The sequence below is a fragment of the Entelurus aequoreus genome, linkage group LG28 (genome assembly GCF_033978785.1).
Source record: "Entelurus aequoreus isolate RoL-2023_Sb linkage group LG28, RoL_Eaeq_v1.1, whole genome shotgun sequence".
Classification (NCBI taxonomy): domain Eukaryota; kingdom Metazoa; phylum Chordata; class Actinopteri; order Syngnathiformes; family Syngnathidae; genus Entelurus; species Entelurus aequoreus.
The window spans coordinates 15,247,719-15,274,300 of record NC_084758.1 but is presented as its reverse complement, the minus strand read 5'-3'; the positions used below and the strand labels follow the sequence as shown (position 1 = coordinate 15,274,300).

At 41.9% G+C, this 26,582-nt stretch overlaps 1 protein-coding gene across 1 annotated transcript in view; it reads left to right on the top strand.

The window, feature by feature from the left end:
* LOC133645228 (diacylglycerol kinase theta-like) overlaps positions 1–23,743 on the top strand; it is a 43,710-nt gene extending 19,967 nt beyond the window's left edge. The window contains exons 11-23 of the mRNA XM_062040112.1: positions 5,231–5,285; positions 5,364–5,425; positions 5,502–5,652; positions 5,728–5,766; positions 5,869–5,984; positions 10,537–10,688; positions 10,754–10,902; positions 10,963–11,138; positions 11,198–11,298; positions 11,369–11,515; positions 17,323–17,434; positions 17,614–17,766; positions 23,178–23,743. Of these exons, the coding sequence (XP_061896096.1) occupies positions 5,231–5,285; positions 5,364–5,425; positions 5,502–5,652; positions 5,728–5,766; positions 5,869–5,984; positions 10,537–10,688; positions 10,754–10,902; positions 10,963–11,138; positions 11,198–11,298; positions 11,369–11,515; positions 17,323–17,434; positions 17,614–17,766; positions 23,178–23,282 (1,518 nt within the window). The 3' untranslated portion in view covers positions 23,283–23,743. The remainder of the gene's footprint in view (positions 1–5,230; positions 5,286–5,363; positions 5,426–5,501; positions 5,653–5,727; positions 5,767–5,868; positions 5,985–10,536; positions 10,689–10,753; positions 10,903–10,962; positions 11,139–11,197; positions 11,299–11,368; positions 11,516–17,322; positions 17,435–17,613; positions 17,767–23,177) is intronic.
* The last annotated feature ends 2,839 nt before the right edge of the window (positions 23,744–26,582 follow it).

Genomic DNA, 26,582 nt, shown 5'->3' with positions numbered 1-26,582 from the left:
GGTTATTTGGCAGCCCATGCTGCATCCCTGCGGTTGCCCGTAGCCACGTGGGTGCTGTTGCTTCCAAACCAAGGCCCCCTCTGCCATATTGGACATCCATCCATCCATTTTCTACATGCCCTACTATATCCTGGTGTCTGAGGGCAGTCTTTGCCACTGCAACTGCTGCAGATGGATCCCATTTCCTCCCTGCCGCTAGGGTTGGAGCAGCACCTCTAACGAATGGGTCCTGGAATTCTGTGAGAGTCATTTCCAGCCTTGATTTGGCACATTTGTACTTCATCACAACGCTTGAGATCGGTAGGGAGAGGGCTCCGTTGCCATACAGGCCTACGCTGCTAAGACATATCGGCAGTCCAAGCCATTTCCTCACTTGTGCATTCACCAGCCTCTCCAGTCGGTTAGCATGGGATAGAGCAACCTCATAGATGGAAATTGGCCATATGAGACGGGGCAGCAGGCCAAACTGAAAGCACCACAGCTTCAGCTTCCCAGGGAGAGCGGTGTTATTGATCTGCTTGAGGCCGCTGATTGTATCCTGCCTGAGCTGGTCCACCTGCTTCGAGTCTTTGAGTTCTGCGCTATACCAGTGGCCAAGGCTTTTGATAGGCTTTTCTAGAACTGTTGGTATTGGCTCGCTGTGGATGGGAAACCTCTCATTGGTGACCTGGCCCTTGATGATGGAGATACTGCGGGATTTGCTTGGTTTAATTTCCATTCGTGCCCATTCGATGTATCCCTGGAGTTTATCCAGCAGGCGTTCGGTGCATGCGTTTGTTGTTATTGTCGTCATGTCGTCCATGTACGCCCTTATTGGAGGAAGCAGCCCGCTCTTCAGCCGCTCCCCTCCATCGGGATGGTCGTATAATGAGCTCCATTGCCATGGTAAGCTCCAGTGGAGAGATGGTGCAGCCCGTCATTATGCCTATCTCGAGGTGCTGCCAGGCGGTTGTACTGACCTGTGCTGTGACGCAGAACTGGAGGTCCTGGAAGTAGGCTTTGACCATCCTTGTGATGCCCTCAGGGTCTTGAAAGAGGTTGAACGCTGTCCATAGAATCTCATGAGGCATTGACCCGAAGGCATTGGCAAGATCTAAGAAAACCACATGCAGGTCTTTCTTCTCTTTCTTTGCCATTTGTATCTGGTGCCAGATGACATTTGTGTGTTCCAAGCATCCTGAGAAACCGCCTGTCTCTGCCTTCTGCACTGACGTGTCGACAAAGTTGTTCTTCAGCAAGAAAACTGAGAGACTTTCGGCCAAAACACTGAAGAATATCTTTCCTTCCACATTCAGAAGACTGATCTGGCGAAACTGGTCGATGGTTGAGGAATTCTTCTCTTTGGGTATCAAGATTCCTCCTGCCCTTCGCCATGCCTTTTGGTATAATTCCTTTTTCTCACGCCACTTTCATTAGCTTCTAGAGGTACTTCAAGACGCCTGGAGTGTTCTTATAGAGCCTATATGGAATGCCGTTTGGTCCAGGGGCCGAGGCTGTTCTTGCCCGCTTTACAGTGCTCTCAACTTCTCTCCATGTGGGGGGCCTCATTTCGAACTCGTGCTCAGGTGGTTGGATTGGTGGCATGTCATCTGGAATGCTGGCTGGCACATGCCTCTGGCTGTCGGAGTAGGTCTTCCTCAGGTGCTCCTCTAGTTCCCTTATGGGTACTTTAAGGATCCCAGTTTTCTTTTTGACAAAGAGGTCTTTGACGAACTTGTAGGGATCTCTGTAGAAGGCAGTCCTCGTTCGCTCTTACTTCTTATGTTGCTTTCTCAGGCATTCTGCTCTTGGCAGTTTTGCAAAACGCTGCTTGATGTCGCCCTGTAGTGCTTCCAGTCCTTTCCTTTCCACTTCTCTGGCCTTTTTCCACTGCTTTCTCAGGCCCCTTCTTTCTTTCACAAGTCTTTCAATCTCTTGTTGTCTCGGGGACTTGAGAGGGGCTGACGGTTCCGTCTGTGTCCTAAAGTTATTACTTTTCACCCCAAGTCTCTTTGCTCCATAGCTGTAAATGATCTCTCCAATCTCGTCCAGCTTTCTTTCCACGCACCCTTTCAGACCTTCTAGAAGATGGACAAGGTTTGTGTCGGTGGTTTCCCACTCTTTTTTCTGGCAGGAAGATTTGAGGCTTCCGTCCATTCATCTTCCTCTCTACTGCTGTCTGTGGCTGAGTGGGCTCTGGACTCACGTCCGTTGGTGGATCTGTGCTTGATTGAGCTTCGTCTGGGGTTGTGATGCCCTGTGGACTGTGGTGACTATCCTGCCGCTGTGCTTCACTCAACTGATTTGCCCTACCTCTGAGGAAGTAGTGGTCAATGCGAGGCCCCTTGCAAAGCTCTCTCAGGCACTTTTTCCTGCCCCAGCGGATCTTGAGACCCTTCTCTGATGTAAACTTTTTCCAGCCACAGATGCAGCTTTGTAGCTTGTGTCCTGCCAGTGCTGTTACTCCGTCAACTATCGTGCTGATCATTTGACTAGTTGTCATTTCCGTTCCAGGGTCTGTTACCGTGTGGTCTGCCGGTGAGTCATCTTCCACCACCGCTCTTGCACACTCTAGGGGTGTTTTTCCTTTTGAACTTTCCGTAGTAATTGTTGGGTGGATCCAGGTCACTGTGTAGTGAAAGGGTCCTGCCAGCACAGGTAGCTAACCCATGCCAGCCCCGTTGGGGTCTGTTCCCACCTGTCAGCAGTCTCTTCAGGCCGTCACCAGGTCTTTCCCAGGTTGTCAGCTGCCCTTTCGCAGCGGTCACTGGTTTTGACACCAGACATCAGGATTCTTAATAGGACTAGTTGTTAAAAATCCCCAAATATTCAGCACAACAATTGAATGGGGTTGGAGATGTCCTCTTGGGTGGGGTGGAATTTGGCAATAGTCACGTGGCGCCACCAGTACGACAAATCTTAATTTGTGTTCCCCGACGTCTTCGGGTGTTTCGGCCATTTATCACACGACACCCTCTGCCGTGGTTGGACCACCACAGGCTGATCAGACCTGGGTGTGTGTCGCATAGTGGCACCACGTGGTTATTTGTCAGCCCATGCTGCATCCCTGCGTTTCAGCCACAGCCAGTGACTGATCCATTCTGCTGCGATGGCAAGTTATTTGATTGCCTTCTGTTGGGACTGTCCTCTAATCCCTACTTCCTTCAGGAGCCTTGTGGTGGAACTGGCTACAAAGCCTCTACAACACACCTCCACTGGCCACACCGTCACGTTTCAGCCTTGTGCCTCTGCTTCAGCTGCTAAGTTGGCATATCTCAGCCTCTTCCGTTGGAATGCTTCATTGATGGCGTCCTCCCATGGGACCGTTAGCTCAACGATGAAGATACGGCAGCAGGACATGGACCAGAGGACCAGGTCTGGGCGCAGGTTGGTCACTGCAATTTCGGGTGGGAAGGTAAGCCTCTGGCTGAGGTCTACCTGTATTTCCCAATCCTGGGAAATGCGTTCAGTGGGCCTGAGTCTGCAGGTGATGGCTTGGTCCACCGTTTCTCTCCTTCCTCAGATGAAAGTTGTTTTGCGTGGGAAGGTAGCTTAGGCATTTAGAGGCATGGCATTGGAGATTACTCTCTTAATCTTAACCTACTCAGTGGCCTAGTGATTAGAGTGTCCGCCCTGAGATCGGTAGGTTGTTAGTTCAAACCCCGGCCGAGTCATACCAAAGACTATAAAAATGGGACCCATTACCTCCCTGCTTGGCACTCAGCATCAAGGGTTGGAATTGGGGGTTAAATCACCAAAAATGATTCCCGGGCGCGGAACCGCTGCTGCTCACTGCTCCCATGCAGAGAACAAATTTCACCACACCTAGTGTGTGTGACAATCATTGGTACTTTAACTTAAATTAACTTTAACTTAACTTAATCTCAAGTTCGGCAGCCAAGCACTTCAGTACCTGGTTGTGGCGCAAGGTGTATCTCCCTTGAGTCAGACTGGTCTTACAACCCACCAAGATGTGTGTATATATATATATATATATATATATATATATGTTCATTAAATCTTTAAAAGCTGTATTTTGGTATTTTATTACAATGTTTATTTAATTTTTATGTGTAATTAGTTTGACTTGATTCATTATTAAAGTACAGTGTTTTATTGTCTTGTATCAGTTGTTCTTAACCTTGTTGGAGGTACCGAACCCCACCAGTTTCATTCACCGAACCCTTCTTTAGTGAAAAATATTATTATATATATATTTTTTAAAATTCAAGACAGTTATGTTTTTTTACTGGTGCACAAAATTAACCGTGCATGAACATCACCTTGTTCCAAGAACAAAACCAACACAGTGCATGAACTCAGAACAAATTACTGTCAGGTTCAAACACTGAACTATCTATTACACAAGACAAGAAGAAAGGAATCAAGCAGAGACAGAGTTGAATTTTACTCATGAGGAGAGACGTATTGGGCTATATACTCAGATACAGTTTCACCCTACGCTCTAAGGTACAGTCCCACGTGCTTCTCTATTTTTTCGGAAGGTCCCTAGTTAACATCACTGAGGCTGCTTCTGAAGGGAGGGGTAATGCAAGCAGCCCCAGTAGACACAATATATGATTATTCAGAAGGGAAATGTGCTGACAGTCGTGATTTCGCCCGGTCTCTGTTTTGTCTGCGTTGAGGTACTCGATGTCCGTCCTTTGCTGTCAGCAGGCAGGGTCTGGAAACAAACTGCTGACACGAGACAACTCGCAAAGCAAGATTACAAGTTGTGCCTTTGCACAGATAGAAAAGTACAACTTCAGCACAATTGATAATAACTATAGCAACGGCCTTTAAGCATAAGAGTTGTGTGATAACTTATACATGATTATTCTAACATTTACACACCTGAAAATCATATGGAAAATTAAATGGAACATTGTTTTGGGGGTATCCATAACACGGTGATAGGGAGAAGTTTTTACTTACACGATGAGTCGGGTGTGTCTTGACCTTCGCCGAACCCCTGAGACCGACTCACCGAACCCCTAGGGTTCGATCGAACCCAGGTTAAGAACCACTGTCTTATATTCAAACACAGTGTTACTGTTCAAACTGTGTAATGTTACAGGCCAACATATTATATATACTTAAATAAAACCTCTGCCTTGTTTTTATTGAATACTTAGGCCTACTACGCTCCTATATTTTAATGGTGGTACTTGGAGAGCGTGTTTTCTGAGGCGGTACTTGGTGCAAAAAGTTTGAGAACCTCTGATCTGGACTAGTCCACGTGTCCTTCCAGGGAGACGACGGGACAGGAAGTGACCTGCAGGAAGTGTGGATGAGCAGCAAACAAGGTCAGTGGCGGTCAAGGTGGTCCCGCAGAGCCACAAAGGACAGAGGAGGTGACGCCTGTAGTGTGTGTTTGTCCTCAGTGCAGAGACACACGCTGACGCCAGGCCAGAAGATTGTGGACAAGCTGCAGGAGATCCGCAAGGTCAGACAAGACGCGCACCGTCGCCATGAACCTGTGAGCAGCTAGCTTTAGCATTAGCGCCCATGCCCGTCGCCAGGTGTCTCTGCGCCAGATGAACCAGACCCGCTTCTGCGCCGTGGAGAGGCGGAACCACCCGGTGCAGGTGAGCCTGCTGATTGGAGGGTTGCCCCCCGAGCTGAGCCGAGAGGAGTACTGGCAGCTGATCCAGGACCACCTGACCGCCAAGAGTGAGCACTCACGCCGCCACCACCCACCTGACTCCCGCACCTTTACCCTTACGTCCTTCTGCTTCCTCCACGCAGCTCACCTGGTCGCCATGAGCCACACCTACCCCAGCCAAGGTGACCTCGCCAAATTGTCCACTGCATCACATGACCTTGCACTTACACTTACGTGTGTATGTGTGTGTGTGTGTGTGTGTGTGTGTGTGTGTGTGTGTTTAGGCGCCGTGGCGTTGCAGATGTCGTGTTTCTCTGAGGCCGAGCGAGTCTTCATGTTGGCCAAAGACACGAGCGTCGGCAGCAAGTCGCTCTGGTCGCTCGTCATCCCAGACATCACGGTATGATGATGCCGATTGGCGCTCGAGTTGCCAGCTAGCGATTAGCGCTCTAGTCTCAAGCTAGCGATTAACGCCCTAGTTGTCAGTGAGCGATTGGCTTGCTAGTTGTCAGCTAGTGATTAGCACTCTAGTCGCAAGGTAGGGATTAACCTCAAAGTTGTCAGTGAGCAATTGATGTGCAAGTTTTTAGCCAGCGATTACAGCTCTAGTCGCAAGCTAGTGATGAACACCCGAGTTGTCAGTGAGCAATTGGTTTTCTAGTTGTCAGCTAACGATTGGCTTGCTAGTTGTCAGCTACTGATTAGCGCTTTAGTCGCAAGCTAGTGATTAATGCCGAGTTGTCAGTGAGCAATTGGCTTGCTAGTTTTCAGGTAGCGATTAGCGCTCCAGTCGCAAGCTTGCGACTAACGCCCGAGTTGTCAGTGAGCAATTGGCTTGCAAGTTGTCAGCTGGCGATTAGCACTCTAGTCTCAAGCTAGCGATTAACGCCCGAGTTGTCAGTGAGCAATTGGCTTGCTAGTTGTCAACTAGCAATTAACCCTCTAGTCGCAAGCTAGTGATTAACGCCCGAGTTGTCAGTGAGTGATTGGCTTGCTAGTTGTCAGCTAGTGATTAGCGCTCTAGTCGCAAGCTAGCGATTAACGCCCGAGTTGTCAGTGAGCAATTGGTTTCCTAGTTGTCAGCTAACGATTGGCTTGGTAGTTGGCAGCTACCGATTAGCGCTTTAGTCGCAAGCTAGCGATTAACGGCCAAAGTGTCAGTGAGCAATTGGCTTGCTAGTTGTCAGCTACCGATTAGCGCTCTAGAAGCAAGCTAGTGATTAACGCCTGAGTTGTCAGTGAGCAATTGGCTTGCAAGTTTTCAGCTAGCGATTAGCGCTCTAGTAGAAAGCTAGTGATTAACTCCCAAGTTGTCAGTGAGCGAATGGCTTGCGAGTTGTCAGCTAGCGATTAGCACTCTAGACGCAAGCTAGTGATTAACACCCGAGTTGTCAGTGAGCGATTGGCTTGCAAGTTGTCAGCTAGCGATTAGCACTGTAGTCGCAAGCAAGTGATTAACGCCCAAGTTGTCAGTGAGCAATTGGCTTGTTAGTTGTCAACTAGCGATTAGACCTCTAGTCGCAAGCTAGTGATTAACGCCCGAGTTGTCAGTGAGTGATTGGCTTGCTAGTTGTCAGCTAGTGATTAGCGCTCTAGTCGCAAGCTAGCGATTAACGCCCGAGTTGTCAGTGAGCAATTGGTTTCCTAGTTGTCAGCTAACGATTGGCTTGCTAGTTGTCAGCTACCGATTAGCGCTCTAGAAGCAAGCTAGTGATTAACGCCTGAGTTGTCAGTGAGCAATTGGCTTGCAAGTTTTCAGCTAGCGATTAGCGCTCTAGTAGAAAGCTAGTGATTAACGCCCAAGTTGTCAGTGAGCGAATGGCTTGCGAGTTGTCAGCTAGCGATTAGCACTCTAGACGCAAGCAAGTGATTAACACCCGAGTTGTCAGTGAGCGATTGGCTTGCAAGATTGACAGTGAGTGATTAGCGCTGTAGTCGCAAGCAAGTGATTACGCCCGAGTTGTCAGTGAGCGATTGGCTTGCGAGTTGTCAGCTACTGATTAGCGCTTTAGTCGCAAGCTAGTGATTAACGCCGAGTTGTCAGTGAGCAATTGGCTTGCTAGTTTTCAGGTAGTGATTAGCGCTCTAGTCGCAAGCTTGCGACTAACGCCCGAGTTGTCAGTGAGCAATTGGCTTGCAAGTTGTCAGCTGGCGATTAGCACTCTAGTCTCAAGCTAGCGATTAACGCCCGAGTTGTCAGTGAGCAATTGGCTTGCTAGTTGTCAACTAGCGATTAACCCTCTAGTCGCAAGCTAGTGATTAACGCCCGAGTTGTCAGTGAGTGATTGGCTTGCTAGTTGTCAGCTAGTGATTAACGCTCTAGTCACAAGCTAGCGATTAACGCCCGAGTTGTCAGTGAGCAATTGGTTTCCTAGTTGTCAGCTAACGATTGGCTTGCTAGTTGTCAGCTACCGATTAGCGCTCTAGTCGCAAGCTAGCGATTAACGGCCAAAGTGTCAGTGAGCAATTGGCTTGCTAGTTGTCAGCTACCGATTAGCGCTCTAGAAGCAAGCTAGTGATTAACGCCTGAGTTGTCAGTGAGCAATTGGCTTGCAAGTTTTCAGCTAGCGATTAGCGCTCTAGTAGAAAGCTAGTGATTAACTCCCAAGTTGTCAGTGAGCGAATGGCTTGCGAGTTGTCAGCTAGCGATTAGGACTCTAGACGCAAGCTAGTGATTAACACCTGAGTTGTCAGTGAGCGATTGGCTTGCAAGTTGTCAGCTAGCGATTAGCACTGTAGTCGCAAGCAAGTGATTAACGCCCAAGTTGTCAGTGAGCAATTGGCTTGTTAGTTGTCAAATAGCGATTAGACCTCTAGTCGCAAGCTAGTGATTAACGCCCGAGTTGTCAGTGAGTGATTGGCTTGCTAGTTGTCAGCTAGTGATTAGCGCTCTAGTCGCAAGCTAGCGATTAACGCCCGAGTTGTCAGTGAGCAATTGGTTTCCTAGTTGTCAGCTAACGATTGGCTTGCTAGTTGTCAGCTACCGATTAGCGCTCTAGAAGCAAGCTAGTGATTAACGCCTGAGTTGTCAGTGAGCAATTGGCTTGCAAGTTTTCAGCTAGCGATTAGCGCTCTAGTAGAAAGCTAGTGATTAACTCCCAAGTTGTCAGTGAGCGAATGGCTTGCGAGTTGTCAGCTAGCGATTAGCACTCTAGACGCAAGCTAGTGATTAACACCCGAGTTGTCAGTGAGCGATTGGCTTGCAAGTTGTCATCTAGCGATTAGCACTGTAGTCGCAAGCAAGTGATTAACGCCCAAGTTGTCAGTGAGCAATTGGCTTGTTAGTTGTCAACTAGCGATTAGACCTCTAGTCGCAAGCTAGTGATTAACGCCCGAGTTGTCAGTGAGTGATTGGCTTGCTAGTTGTCAGCTAGTGATTAGCGCTCTAGTCGCAAGCTAGCGATTAATGCCCGAGTTGTCAGTGAGCAATTGGTTTCCTAGTTGTCAGCTAACGATTGGCTTGCTAGTTGTCAGCTACCGATTAGCGCTCTAGAAGCAAGCTAGTGATTAACGCCTGAGTTGTCAGTGAGCAATTGGCTTGCAAGTTTTCAGCTAGCGATTAGCGCTCTAGTAGAAAGCTAGTGATTAACGCCCAAGTTGTCAGTGAGCGAATGGCTTGCGAGTTGTCAGCTAGCGATTAGCACTCTAGACGCAAGCAAGTGATTAACACCCGAGTTGTCAGTGAGCGATTGGCTTGCAAGATTGTCAGCGAGTGATTAGCGCTGTAGTCGCAAGCAAGTGATTACGCCCGAGTTGTCAGTGAGCGATTGGCTTGCGAGTTGTCAGCTAGTGATTAGCGCTGTAGTCGCAAACAAGTGATTACGCCCGAGTTGTCAGTGAGCGATTGGCTTGCGAGTTGTCAGCTAGCGATTAGTGCTCTAGACGCAAGCTAGTGATTAACGCCCGAGTTGTCAGTGAGCGATTGGCTTGCGAGTTGTCAGCTAGCGATTAGTGCTCTAGTCACAAGCTAGTGATTAACGCCCAAGTTGTCAGTGAGCAATTGATGTGCAAGTTATTAGCCAGCGATTACAGCTCTAGTCGCAAGCTAGTGATTAACACCCGAGTTGTCAGTGAGCAATTGGTTTTCTAGTTGTCAGCTAACGATTGGCTTGCTAGTTGTCAGCTACTGATTAGCGCTTTAGTCGCAAGCTAGTGATTAACGCCGAGTTGTCAGTGAGCAATTGGCTTGCTAGTTTTCAGGTAGCGATTAGCGCTCTATTCGCAAGCTAGCAATTAACGCCCGAGTTGTCAGTGAGCGATTGACTTGCTAGTTGTCAGCTAGCGATTAGCGCTCTAGTCGCAAGCAAGTGATTAACGCCTGAGTTGTCAGTGAGCAATTGGCTTGCTAGTTGTCAGCTGTCCGCTAACGATTGGCTTGCTAGTTGTCAGCTGTCTGCTAACGATTGGCTTGCAAGTTGCCAGCCAGCGATTTTCTCTCTAGCTGTCAGCTAGCAACGGAGCGCTAGTTGTCAGCTAGTGATTAGGGTGCTTGTTGCCAGCCACCGATTAGCACACTAGTTGCTAGCTGACGATCAGCACACTAGTTGTCAGTTGGGAATTAGAGGCTTAGTTGCTAGCTGGCGATTAGAGCACTAGTTGGTAGCTGGCGATTAGAGCGCTAGTTACTGTTAATATTTAGATCATGTTATCATTGCGCAATAACAAAGTTGAGTGTAAAATATTCATCCTTTCATACAAGATAAATAAGTTGGGGGTCTCTGTTCCTACTCTACATCAGTTTGGGAAATGTTGAAGACCCCCACTTTAAAAACACTAAAAACAGGATGATCAAGTGGCTCAAGGCTCCACTTCCTGTCCTAGTCATAAACTGCCCTCTGGCGGCCTCTTGTGGCCAGTAGGAGCATTACAGCCCTCCCAGTGTCAGGCGGGGACAGTTTCCCCCAAAAGGTCGGACTAGAAAACATGGCGTCCTTCTCCTTGTGGTCTGGCAGCACGACAAGCTCGGCGAGGACGTGCGCCCCCTGCTGGTGTTCGTCAACCCGAAGAGCGGCGGTCTGAAAGGCAGAGAACTTCTCTACAGCTTCCGGAAGCTTCTCAACCCGCACCAGGTCTTCGACATGACCAACGGCGGACCGCTGGCAGGGTGAGGAGACGCCGAGGTCGGACTTCTTTAAGGTTTTGGAGGTAAAGTTCATGTGTCGTGCGCAGCCTCCACGCCTTCCGGGACCTTCCGAGGTTCCGGGTGCTGGTGTGCGGCGGGGACGGGACCGTGGGCTGGGTGCTGGGGGTGCTGGAGGCGGTCCGCCAAAACCTGGCCTGCCGGGAGCCGCCGGTCGGCATCGTCCCACTTGGAACAGGTGAGAGAACCCTTCCTAAATCCGTGGGCGGGCGTGGCTTGACAAGTGTCCGCCCACCAGGTAACGACCTGGCCCGTATCCTGCGCTGGGGGCCGGGTTACAGCGGCGAGGACGCCGCCCACATTCTCCCCCACGTGGAGGAGGCGGAGGAAGTCCTTCTGGACCGCTGGACCATCCTGCTGGACGCGCAAGACCTCTCCGAAGGCGGCAAGGAGAACTTCCTGGAACCGCCCAAGGTCCGCACCTCGAACCCTTCAGGGAACGTCCGGTTGTCAGCTGATCTTTGTCCCTCCAGATCGTCCACATGAACAACTACTTCGGACTCGGCATCGACGCCGAGCTCAGCCTGGACTTCCACCTGGCCCGCGAGGACGACCCCGACAAGTTCACCAGCAGGTACTTCCTGTCAGCGCCGTGGTTGGTTGTCTGCGGTCACGTGACCACGCGCCTCCCTGCTGTCGGACAGGTTCCACAACAAAGGCGTGTACGTCAAGGTGGGCCTGCAGAAGATCAGCGCCACCAGGAGTCTGCACCGGGAGCTGCAGCTGCATGTGGACGGCCGGCATGTGCAGCTGCCCAACATCGAGGGTCTCATCTTCCTCAACATCCCCAGGTCCGAGACCCCGAACCCCTGCGCCCGGATCTCCGGTTTCTTTTACCATCCCACACTCGTTTTTATTGAGGGCCACACCATTGTAAGAGTGAATATAGAGTAAGGAAGGGAGTCATCCCTGGGTGGAGTTCATCATTTTGCAATGCAGTCTGCTGAAATGATGGAAAGTGCCAGTCTACATGGCGCCATATGAATCTCCTTCCTACTGTGTAACAACTACAGCACAGCTCATTTTTAAATGTTACTTAAAAAAATATATTTTTAACCGTCAAACAATCAACTTTTATTAACACACACTAAAGTAACGATAATTGGTACCGCTGACTACCGGTATTGATTACGAGGTACCGGTAATTGGTACTGTATCGGTTGAAATGTGAACAGTACCCATAAAACACCTAAAATATGTTATACATTTATCATTTAATACAACTCACTTAAAATGTGTTGTATATTTTTCATTTTAACATAACACACTTTAAATATGTTATACATTTGTCATTTAACACAACACACTTAAAATACGTTGTATATTTATCATTTAACACAACAAACATAACACACTTTATACAACATTTATCATTTAAACACAACACACTTAAAATAGGTTATAAATGTATCATTTAAACAGAACAAACAACATACTTAAAATACGTTGTACATCTGTCATTTAAACACAACACACTTAAAATAGGTCATAAATGTATCATTTAAACAGAACAAACAACACACTTAAAATACGTTGTACATTTATCATTTAAACAGAACAAACAACACACTTAAAATATGTTGTATACTTATCATTTAAACACAACAATCATAACACACTTTAATATAACATTTATACATTTATCATTTAAACACAACACACTTAAAATATGTTATACATTTGTCATTTAAACACAACACACTTAAAATCTGTTATACATTTGTCATTTAAACACAACACATTTAAAAACTGTTATACATGTATCATTTAAACACAACACACTTAAAATATGTCACATTTATCATTTAAACACAATACACCTAAAATATGTTATACATTCATCATTTAAACACAATACACCTAAAATATGTTATACATTCATCATTTAAATACAACACACTTAAAATATGTTATACGTTTATCATTTAAACATAACGCACTTAAATAAAACATTTTATACATATGTCATTTAAACACAACATACTTAAAACAGGTGATACATTTATTAATTGAACAGAACAAACAACACACTTAAAATATATATTTATCATTTAAACACAACCAACATAACACTCAAAATATGTTAAAAATGTATCATTTAAATACAACACACTTAAAATATGTTGTTCACTTATTTATCATTTCAACACAGAAACATAACACACTTTAATATAAAATGTATACATTCATTTTTTAAACTCCACTCACTTAAAATATGTTAAACATTTATCATTTAAACACAACAGACTTAAAATATGTTATACATTTATTATTTAATATGTTATACATGTATCATTTAAAGACAACACACTTAAAATATGTTATACATTTATTATTTAATATGTTATACACGTATCATTTAAAGACAACACACTTAAAATATGTTATACATATATTATTTAAAGACAACACACTTAAAATATGTTATACATATATTATTTAAAGACAACACACTTAAAATATGTTATACATTTTTCATTTAAAGACAACACACTTAATATATGTTATACATTTATCATTTAAACACAACACACTTAAGATAGGTTATAAATGTATTACTTGAGCAGAACAAACAACACACTTAAAATATGTTGTACACTTACTTAAAAACAACACACTTAAAATATGTTGTACACTTACTTAAAAACAACACACTTAAAATATGTTGTACACTTACTTAAAAACAACACACTTAAAATATGTTGTACACTTACTTAAAAACAACACACTTAAAATAGTTTATAAATGTATCATTTAAACACAACAAACAACACACTTAAAACATGTTGTACATTTATCATTTAAACACAACACACTTAAAATGTGTTAAACATTTATAATTTAAACTCAACACACTTAAAATAGGTTATAAATGTAACAAACATAACACTCAAAATATGTTAAAAATGTATCATTTAAATACAATTAATTTAAAATATGTTGTACACTTATACTTCTCATTTAAACACAAAAACATAACACTTTAATATAACATGTATATATTTATCATTTAAACACAACACACTTTAAAATAACATTCATACATTAACCACAACACACTTAAAATACATTATTAATTTATCATTTAAACACAACAAACATAACACTTAAAATATGTTAAAAATGTGTCATTTAAAATACAACACACTTAAAATATGTTATACATTTATCATTTTAAACAACACACTTAACATATGTTATACATTTATCATTTAAACACAACACACTTAAAATATGTTATACATTTATCATTTTAAACAACACACTTAACATATGTTATACATTTATCATTTAAACACAACACACTTAAAATATGTTATACATTTATCATTTAACACAACACACTTAACATGTTATACATTTATCATTTAAACACAACACACTTATGATAGGTTATAAATGTATTACTTGAGCAGAACAAACAACACACTTAAAATATGTTGTACACTTACTTAAAAACAACACACTTAAAATAGGTTATAAATGTATAATTTAAACAACACACTTAAAACATGTTGTACATTTATCATTTAAACACAACACACTTAAAAGCCTACTGAAATGAAATTGTTTAATTTAAACGGGGATAGCAGATCCATTCTATGTGTCATACTTGATCATTTCGCGATATTGCCATATTTTTGCTGAAAGGATTTAGTAGAGAACAACGACGATAAAGTTCGCAACTTTTGGTCGCTGATAAAAAAAGCCTTGCCTGTACCGGAAGTAGCGTGACGTCACCGGAGGAAGGACTCCTCACATTTTACCATTGTTTACAATGCAGCGAGAGAGATTCGGACCGAGAAAGCGACGATTACCCCATTAATTTGAGCGAGGATGAAAGATTTGTGGATGAGGAACATGAGAGTGAAGGACTAGAGTGCAGTGCAGGACGTATCTTTTTTCGCTCTGACCGTAACTTAGGTACAAGCTGGCTCATTGGATTCCACACTTTCTCCTTTTTCTATTGTGGATCACGGATTTGTATTTTAAACCACCTCGGATACTATATCCTCTTGAAAATGAGAGTCGAGAACGCGAAATGGACATTCACAGTGACTTATCTCCACGACAATACATCGGCGAAGCACTTTAGCTACGGAGCTAACGTGATAGCATCGTGCTTAAATGCAGATAGAAACAAAAGAAATAAACCCCTGACTGGAAGGATAGACAGAAGATCAACAATACTACCAAACACTGGACCTGTAACCACACGGTTAATGCTGTACCGCCTGGTGAAGCCTAGCAATGCTGTTGCTAACAACGCCATTGAAGCTAACTTAGCTACGGAACCTTGACAGAGCTATGCTAAAAACATTAGCTCTCCACCTACGCCAGCCCTCATCTGCTCATCAACACCCGTGCTCACCTGCGTTCCAGTGATCGACGGAGCGACGGAGGACTTCACCCGATCATCGATGCGGTCGGCGGCTAGCGTCGGATAGTGCGTCTGCTATCCGAGTCAAAGTCCTCCTGGTTGTGTTGCTGTAGTCCGCCGCTAATACACCGATCCCACCTACAGCTTTCTTCTTTGCAGTCTCCATTGTTCATTAAACAAATTGCAAAAGATTTACCAACACAGATGTCCAGAATACTGTGGAATTTTGCGATGAAAACAGAGCTTTTTGTATTGGGATACAATGTGTCCGAATACTTCCGTTTCAACCATTGACGTCACGCGCATACCTCATCATACATAGACGTTTTCAACCGGAAGTTTCCCCGTGAATTTGAAATGTCACTTTATAAGTTAACCCGGCCGTATTGGCATGTGTTGCAATGTTAATATTTCATCATTGATATATAAACTATCAGACTGCGTGGTCGGTAGTAGTGGCTTTCAATAGGCCTTTAAAACATGTTGTAGACTTATCATTTAAACACAATACACTTAAATAAAACATTTATACAATAATCATTTAAACACAACACACTTAAAATGTGTTATACATTTATCATTTAAACACAACAAACATAACACTTAAAGGCCTACTGAAAGCCACTACTACCGACCACGCAGTCTGATAGTTTATATATCAATGATGAAATCTTAACATTGCAACACATGCCGATACGGCCGGGTTAACTTATAAAGTGACATTTTAAATTTCCCGCTAAACTTCCGGTTGAAAACGTCTTTGGATGATGACGTATGTGCGTGACGTAACCAGTGAAACAGAAGTATCGGTAGCCCATTGAATCCAATACAAAATAGCTCTGTTTTCATCTCATAATTCCACAGTATTCTGGACATCTGTGTTGGTGAATCTTTTGCAATTTGTTTAATGAACAATGAAGACTGCAAAGAAGAAAGTTGTAGGTGGGATCGGTGGCTGGCTGCAGCAACACAACCAGGAGGACTTTGAGATAGATAGCAGACGCGCTAGCCGACGCTAGCCACCGACCGCACAGATGATCGTGGTGAAGTCCTTCGTCCTTCCGTCGATCGCTGGAACGCAGGTGAGCACGGGTGTTGATGAGCAGATGAGGGCTGGCTGGCGTAGGTGGAGCGCTAATGTTTTTATCATAGCTCTGTGAGGTCCCGTTATACTAAGTTAGCTTCAATGGCGTCGTTAGCAACAGCATTTTTAAGCTTTGCCAAGCTGGAAAGCATTAACCGTGTATTTACATGTCCCTGGTTTGATAGTATTGTTGATTTTCTGTCTATCCTTCCAGTCAGGGGTTTATGTATTTTGTTTCTATATTCAGTTAAGCTCGATGCTATCACGTTAGCTCCGTAGCTAAAGTGTTTCGTCGATGTATTGTCGTGGAGATAAAAGTCACTGTGAATGTCCATTTCGCGTTCTCGACTCTCATTTTCAAGAGGATATAGTATCCGAGGTGGTTTAAAATACAAATCCGTGATCCACAATAGAAAAAGGAGAGAATGTGGAATCCAATGACCCAGCTTGTACCTAAGTTACGGTCAGAGCGAAAAAAAGATATGTCTTGCACTGCATTCTAGTCCTTAACTCTAACGTTCCTCATCCACAAATCTTTCATCCTGGCTCAAATTAATGAGGTAATCGTCGCTTTCTCGGTCCGAATCACTCTAGCTGCATTGAAAACAATAGGAAAATGTGAGGAGGCGATCAACTGACTACGTCACGCTACTTCCGGTACAGGCAAGGCTTTTTTTTATCAGAAACCAAAAGTTGCGATCTTTATAGTTGTTGTTCTCTACTAAATCCTTTAATCAAAAATATGGCAATATCGCGAAATGATCAAGTATGACACATAGAATGGATCTGCTATCCCCGTTTAAATAAAAAAAATTCATTTCAGTAGGCCTTTAAAATATGTTAAAATAGATCATTTAAACACAATAAAATCATAACACACTTATATAAAACATTTTATACATTTATCATTTACACAACACACTTAAAATGTTATTCATTTATTACTTTAACACAACAAGCATAACACTGTGTGTGTGTGTGTGTGTGTGTGTGTGTGTGTGCGTGTTTGTGTGTGTGTGTGTGTGTGTGTGTGTGTGTGTGTGTGTGTGTGTGTGTGTGTGTGTGTGTGTGTGTGTGTGTGTGTGTGTGTGTGTGTGTGTGTGTGTGTGTGTGTGTGTGTGCGTGTGTGTTAGCTGGGGCTCCGGTGCTGACCTGTGGGGGTCTGAGGCGGACGGTCGCTACAGGAAGCCCAGCATGAGTGACGGCATGTTGGAGGCGGTGGGCGTGACGGGGGTGGTCCACATGGTGAGTGGGTGGTCCACATGGTGAGTGGGTGGTCCACGTGGTGAGTGGGTGGTCCACGTGGTGAGTGGCCTCACTTTCATCAGGAAGTTGACCACTTAATAACAGTACGTCAATAACGTGTGTGTGCGTGTGTGTGTGTGTGCGTGTGTGTGTGTGTGTGTGTGTGTGTGTGTGTGCAGGGTCAGGTGCAGAGCGGTCTGCGTTCAGGCATCCGTATCGCACAAGGGACGTACTTCCGTGTGACTCTGAGGAAGTCCTTCCCTGTGCAGGTGGATGGAGAACCTTGGCTGCAGCCTCCTGGTCACATCATTATCTCTGCTGCTGGACCTAAGGTGAGCCACACTATACTTAGTACACTTCTACAACTATTTACTTCCTAAGTATATAAACACTATACTTAGTACACTTCTACAACTATTTACTTCCTAAGTATATAAACACTATACTTAGTACACTTCTACAACTATTTACTTCCTAAGTATATAAACACTATACTTAGTACACTTCTACAACTATTTACTTCCTAAGTATATAAACACTATACTTAGTACACTTCTACAACTATTTACTTCCTGAGTATATAAACACTATACTTCAGAGGTGTGGACTCGAGTCACATGACTTGGACTCGAGTCAGACTCGAGTCATGAATTTGATGACTTTAGACTCGACTTGACAAAATGTAAAGAGACTTGCAACTCGACTTAGACTTTAACATCAATGACTTGTGACTTCACTTGGACTTGAGCCTTTTGACTTGACATGACTTGCTACTTTCCCCAAAACCTAAAGTTTAAAAAGTTATTTGGGAGCGCTCCGTAGCTTTCATTTTGTACGTGTCTGTCTATCAGCGTGTGTGCTGCGTGTCAGCGTGTGTGCTCTCAGTACAACAGCCAATCAAATTAGATCTACATTGTTTTCATCACACAGCATTGATCCAATCAAATTGCAGGACAACCAATGAACAAGAGTTGTCAAACAACGCGCCAGTGAGAAAGATTTATACCAAAGTTGGTTTCGTTCGGGTATAAAAACTACGACTTGGTCAACGAATTGCCGTATGCAAATCACGCAGTTTGAATATTACAGACGGAGACGCAACAACTTCCAACTTTGTTCGACATTTGAAGTTGCACAAAGAAGGGTAAGTTTTGAATGTAAGATACCGTTTATTGGCTAAGTAACATGACTTTTATTTGCTGTGTAGTTAAATCAGTGAGGCTGTAAACTCACTGCTAACGTCATAACCATGGACATCTTATAAGGGTACACAGCATCGAGCGCTACTGCCTACTGGCGCAGACGAGACGCGGGGCCGCCATCTTGGAGTGGTGATCCGCTCCATTCAGTGCAATTCATTTGGCAGGAGCAATGAACTGTCAACGCATTGAATTCATTTTACCTCACTGAATACCACTCATTTTCACGCGCTTTTTTGTCATACGTGTAGCTATGGTAACGGACACATGTTTTATTATTCATAGTTTGCTTAACAGTAATAGAATATTCTTATACGCTATAAATGACCAGACGTCCAAGATTAAAACTGGGAATATAATACCAGAGAAGGGGGAAAAAAACGGTCAGCTATTTTTAAATTGAAGAAACAATATGATTACGTTATATATACATGCTACATAAACAATGTATGAACACATTAGATATCTATATATCTTATAGACCGTATCTCTGTTGCTGCAGCAGCAGAGAGTTTATTCTGTCGTGACACTTTGTATTGATATTTTGTATTACATTCTTCCCTTAAATGATAATGTTTACAGTGATTGTTTTGTATGTATTTTTTATGTATGTCGCTTTGGATAAAAGCGTCTGCCAAATACTTAAACATATATAAACACCTGAAAGTCTTTATATCAGCTAAAACCACCAATCTGTTTCACTGGATTCAGAATAAAACCAAATTCTGTTTTACCCAACAATGTTAGTATTTGAATATTGTTCCTTGAAGACTTATTCCTGGTTACAATTATACTGTTAAGAAAGTATTGTCTTATATTTTGCCTAAAATGAGAATGCATCATAATCAATGGCGGCTGGTGAATTTTGTTTTAGGTGGGGCAGAAAGTTTGTAAACCAAACCCCTGTAGGGGCGTCATCCTCCCCCAGAAGATTTATTTGTGATTTTCACATACAAATATTGAAGATCTTTGCTCCTTCTCAACTCTGTGGTAATGTTATTTTCATAAAATACAACCAATAGTACATTAATGTTAAATCTTACTTGTGAAAAGTAATCCCCCGATTCCTATTTTCAACAGTCCGCTCATTTGAGCAGGAAATAGCTGAACACCAGCTCGGCATCTTTGTTTTCTACCTGTCAACTGTCAGTTTAGGCTGCTCGCCGGCTCCTCATCACCACTTCAAGATGCAAATTGCTCGCGTCACAGCAACCAATATTGCGTCTACTTATAAGATGTTTATGGTTATAACGTCATTTCAAACACGGCAATATGTTGCTTCCACTGCAGTTTGCTACCTTATTCATACTTTTTGTCAAGTGATTTTTTAAGCAGGGTTGCATGAGGTACCTACACTTAACGTTACGTTAGTCAATGTATCACACACAGTAACGTAACGTTAGACGGCGGTCAGCAGCACCGCGTATTTTTGCCACCTACAAAAAGACAAACATTGTCAAATAAAGGTCAGTTAAAATGTATACTATATCAAGAATATGTGTACATATTGCATAGGGCCCTGACATCTAAAAAGTACAACTCTGTTCATTGTTATGTTAATGTATTTGTTATGTTTTTTATGTGTATGCACACATCAACACACATACAGTATGAGATGAGATCAATGAGATAAGGTAAGAACAGAATAGAAACTGCTGTGGAACTAGTTACAATGCAATATGCCATGGAAATACAATGTTAACACTTTTGTACAAATAAGTACAGTTGCACTTGTTTTTGCAAATGTGTTTATTCTGTAAAGGAATGAGTTAAATGTTTAAAATTGTTTAAACTATTAAAATGACTGGTTAATAGTGCTATTATGAAGTGCAATGTCAGTACTATTTTCTTTCCTGCTATTTCAAATGCACTTGTTTTAATAAATAAATACAGCTGTTTAAAAGCATACACAATCTGTGTAAAAATATTAGTCTGTGGTCAAAAGGACTTGAAAGGACTCGAAACTCAAATGCAGGACTTGTGACTTGACTTGAGACTTTCCAGTCTTGACTTTGGACTTGACTCGGGACTTGCCTGTCTTGACTCGGGACTTGACTCGAGACTTGAGGGCAAAGACTTGAGACTTACTTGTGACTTGCAAAGCAATGACTTGGTCCCACCTCTGCTATACTTAGTACACTTCTACAACTATGTACTTCCTGAGTATATAAACACTATACTTAGTACACTTCTACAACTATGTACTTCCTGAGTATATAAACACTATACTTAGTACACTTCTACAACTATGTACTTCCTGAGTATATAAACACTATACTTAGTGCACTTCTACAACTATTTACTTCCTGAGTATATAAACACTATACTTAGTACACTTCTACAACTATGTACTTCCTGAGTATTAAACACTATACTTAGTACACTTCTACAACTATGTACTTCCTGGGTATATAAACACTATACTTAGTGCACTTCTACAACTATTTACTTCCTGAGTATATAAACACTATACTTAGTACACTTCTACAACTATGTACTTCCTGAGTATTAAACACTATACTTAGTACACTTCTACAACTATTTACTTCCTGGGTATATAAACACTATACTTAGTGCACTTCTACAACTATTTACTTCCTGAGTATATACACACTATACTTAGTACACTTCTACAACTATGTACTTCCTGAGTATTAAACACTATACTTAGTACACTTCTACAACTATGTACTTCCTGGGTATATAAACACTATACTTAGTACACTTCTACAACTATGTACTTCCTGAGTATATAAACACTATACTTAGTGCACTTCTACAACTATTTACTTCCTGAGTATATAAACACTATACTTAGTACACTTCTACAACTATTTACTTCCTGAGTATATAAACACTATACTTAGTACACTTCTACAACTATGTACTTCCTGAGTATATAAACACTATACTTAGTACACTTCTACAACTATTTACTTCCTGAGTATATAAACACTATACTTAGTACACTTCTACAACTATTTACTTCCTGAGTATATAAACACTATACTTAGTACACTTCTACAACTATTTACTTCCTGAGTATATAAACACTATACTTAGTACACTTCTACAAATATGTACTTCCTGAGTATATAAACACTATACTTAGTACACTTCTACAATTATGTACTTCCTGAGTATATAAACACTATACTTAGTACACTTCTACAACTATGTACTTCCTGAGTATATAAACACTATACTTAGTACACTTCTACAACTATTTACTTCCTGAGTATATAAACACTATACTTAGTACACTTCTACAAATATTTACTTCCTGAGTATATAAACACTATACTTAGTACACTTCTACAACTATTTACTTCCTAAGTATATAAACACTATACTTAGTACACTTCAACAACTATTTACTTCCTGAGTATTAAACACTATACTTAGTACACTTCAACAACTATTTACTTCCTGAGTATATAAACACTATACTTAGTACACTTCTACAACTATTTACTTCCTTAGTATATAAACACTATACTTAGTACACTTCTACAACTATTTACTTCCTGAGTATATAAACACTGTACTTAGTACACTTCTACAACTATTTACTTCCTGAGTATATAAACACTGTACTTAGTACACTTCTACAACTATTTACTTCCTGAGTATATAAACACTATACTTAGTACACTCTACAACTATTTACTTCCCGAGTATATAAACACTATACTTAGTACACTTCTACAACTATTTACTTCCTGAGTATATAAACACTATACTTAGTACACTTCTACAACTATTTACTTCCTAAGTATATAAACACTATACTTAGTACACTTCTACAACTATTTACTTCCTGAGTATATAAACACTATACTTAGTACACTTCTACAACTATTTACTTCCCGAGTATATAAACACTATACTTAGTACACTTCTACAACTATTTACTTCCTGAGTATATAAACACTGTACTTAGTACACTTCTACAACTATTTACTTCCTGAGTATATAAACACTATACTTAGTACACTTCTACAACTATTTACTTCCTGAGTATATAAACACTATACTTAGTACACTTCTACAACTATTTACTTCCTGAGTATATAAACACTATACTTAGTACACTTCTACAACTATTTACTTCCTGAGTATATAAACACTATACTTAGTACACTTCTACAACTATTTACTTCCTAAGTATATAAACACTATACTTAGTACACTTCTACAACTATTTACTTCCTGAGTATATAAACACTATACTTAGTACACTCTACAACTATTTACTTCCCGAGTATATAAACACTATACTTAGTACACTTCTACAACTATTTACTTCCTGAGTATATAAACACTGTACTTAGTACACTTCTACAACTATTTACTTCCTGAGTTTATAAACGCTGTACTGCAGTACACCTCAACAAATGTTTACTTCCTGAGTACAAACGTATTTGTTAATGTACTTGCTGAAGTGTACTACAGCGTTTTGAGTACTTGTGCAATCAGAAGGCAGAGTGTACTCAGAGGAGCGCACTAATGAAGGGAGTGAACACTGAGTGCGTGCTCTGCAGGTGCGCATGTTGCGCAAGTCCAAACACAAACAGAAGAAGTCGGCGGGCGGCGCCAAGGAAGCGTGCGCCGTGAGCTCCGCCTCTTCGGACGGCGTCCAGCTGTGAGAGTCGCCGCGACTTGAAGGTGGACGACGCGGAGGGGAGCAGGAAGTGAGCGGACGTGCGTGGACACGCCCAGGTCGCATTCAAATGTTACACTGACATGGCGACGACCAAGTTAAGTCTTCATCAAGATGTCACCGTGACGCTTCTACTTGACGCCAATCACCACCTCATTCTTGTTAGCTTACATGTTTATACGCCTGTTAGCTTACATGTTTATACGCCTGTTAGCTTACATGTTTATACGCCTGTTAGCAAACATGTTTATACACCTGTTAGCAAACATGTTTATACGCCTGTTAGCTTACATGTTTATACGCCTGTTAGCAAACATGTTTATACGCGTGTTAGCTTACATGTTTATACGCTTGTTAGCAAACATGTTTATACACGTGTTTACGTGTTTATATGTTAGCGAACATGTTTATACACATGTTAGCAAACATGTTTATACACATGTTAGCTTACATGTTTATACGCTTGTTAGCGAACATGTTTATACGCGTGTTTACGTGTTTATATGTTAGCGAACATGTTAGCAAACATGTTAGCAAACATGTTTATACGCCTGTTAGCTTACATGTTTATACGCTTGTTAGCGAACATGTTTATACGCGTGTTTATATGTGTTAGCGAACATGTTAATACACATGTTAGCAAACATGTTTATACGCCTGTTACCTTACATGTTTATACGCTTGTTAGCTTACATGTTTATACACTTGTTAGCGAACATGTTTATACGCGTGTTATAGCGAACATGTTTATACACGCGTTAGCTTACAAGTTTATACGCGTGTTAGCAAACATGTTTATACGCATGTTTACGTGTTTATATGCGTGTTAGCGAACATGTTTATACTCGTGTTAGCGTGCATGTTTATACTAAACACATGTTTATATGCGTTAGCTTAGATGTTTATACGCGTGTTAGCTTAGATGTTTACAGGCGTGTTAGCTTAGATGTTCATAGGCGTGTTAGTTTACATGTTTATACGCGAGTTAGCTTACATGTGTATACGTGTGTTAGCTTGCATGTTTATACGCGAGTTAGCTTACATGTGTATACGTGTGTTAGCCTACGTGTGTTAGCTTACATGTGTATACGTGTGTTAGCTTACGTGTGTTAGTTTACATGTTTATACGCGTGTTAGCTTACATGTGTATACGTGTGTTAGCTTACATGTGTTAGCTTACATGTTTATACGCGTGTTAGCTTACATGTTTACCTTAGCTTGAGCATCGTAGCAAAACTGACAATGCTAATCTTTATTTAGAGACTAATCTAATTGAATTTGTACTACCACTTGAGATTAGCTAATGTTAGCCTAGCCCAGTGCTTCTCACTTATTTTAATTTTTTTTGTCACGCCCCCCACATGGGACAGAATTTTTAGGTTTTTTTGTATGTGTCAAGATAGTTTTTTTTACCGATACTTAAGTTGCTATTATGCTATTGCATCTCACGCCCCCCTAAAGTCAATGTTTATTTATCTGTATGTGTAAAGATAAACTCCATTAGGCTATTGCCTGTCACGCCCCCCTAAAGTCAATGTTTATTTATCTGTATGTGTAGAGATAAACTCCATTAGGCTATAGCCTCTCACGCCCCCCCTAAAGTCAATGTTTATTTATTTATCTAGATGTATAAAGATAGACACCATCACACTATTGCCTGTCACGCCCCCCTAAAGTCAATGTTTATTTATCTGTGTGTGTAAAGATAAACTCCCTTTGGCTATTGCCTCTCATGCCCCCCCAAAAGTCAATGTTTATTTATCTGTGTGTAAAGATAAACTCCATTAGCCTATTGCCTCTCACCCCCCCAAAGTCAATGTTTATTTATTTGTGTGTGTGTGTGTGTGTGTGTGTGTGTGTGTGTGTGTGTGTGTGTGTGTGTGTGTGTGTGTGTGTGTGTGTGTGTGTGTGTGTGTGTGTAAAGATAAACTCCATTAGGCTATTGCCTCTCACGCCCCCCTAAAGTCAATGTTAATTTATTTATCTGGAAGTGTAAAGATGTATGCCTCTCCCGCCCCCCTAAAGTTAGAGTTTATTTATCTGTAAAGATAAACTCCATGAGGCTATTGCCTCTCACACACCCCCCTAAAGTCAATGTTTTGTTTATCTATCTGGAAGTGTAAAGATATTGCCTGTCCCGCCCCCCTAAAGTTAGAGTTTATTTATCTGTGTGTAAAGATAAACTCCATTAGCCTATTGCCTCTCACGCCCCCCCAAAGTCAATGTTTATTTATCTGTGTGTGTAAAGATAAACTCCATCAGGCTATTGCCTCTCACGCCCCCCCTAAAGTCAATGTTTATTTATATGTATGTAAAGATAAACTCCATTAGGCTATTGCTTCTCACGCCCCCCTAAAGTCAATGTTTATTCATCTGTGTGTGCAAAGATAAACTCCATTAGCCTAATGCCTCTCACGCCCCCCTTAAAGTCCATGTTTATTTATCTCTGTGTGTGTGTGTGTGTGTAAAGATAAACTCCATGAGGCTATTGCCTCTCACGCCCCCCCTAAAGTCAATGTTTATTTATTTATCTGGAAGTGTAAAGCTATTATGCCTCTCATGCCTCCCCTAAAGTTAGTTTATTTATCTGTGTGTAAAGATAAACTCCATTAGCCTATTGCCTCTCACGCCCCCCCAAAGTCAATGTTTATTTATCTGTGTGTGTAAAGATAAACTCCATGAGGCTATTGCTTCTCACGCCCCCCTAAAGTCAATGTTTATTTATATGTGTGTAAAGATAAACTCCATTAGGCTATTGCCTCTCACGCCCCCCTAAAGTCAATGTTTATTCATCTGTGTGTGCAAAGATAAACTCCTTTAGCCTAATGCCTCTTACGCCCCCCTTAAGGTCAATGTTTATTTATCTATGTGTGTGTGTGTAAAGATAAACTCCATGAGGCTATTGCCTCTCACGCCCCCCCTAAAGTCAATGTTTATTTATTTATCTGGAAGTGTAAAGATATTGCCTCTCCCGCCCCCCTAAAGTTAGAGTTTATTTATCTGTGTGTAAAGATAAACTCCATTAGCCTATTGCCTCTCACGCCCCCTCCCTAAAATCAATGTTTATTTATTTATCTGGAAGTGTAAAGATATATGCCTCTCCCGCCCCCCTAAAGTTAGAGTTTATTTATCTGTGTGTAAAGATAAACTCCATTAGCCTATTGCCTCTCACGCCCCCCCAAACTCAATGTTTATTTATCTGTGTGTGTAAAGATAAACTCCATTAGGCTATTGCCTCTCACGCCCCCCCTAAAGTCAATGTTTATTTATATGTATGTAAAGATAA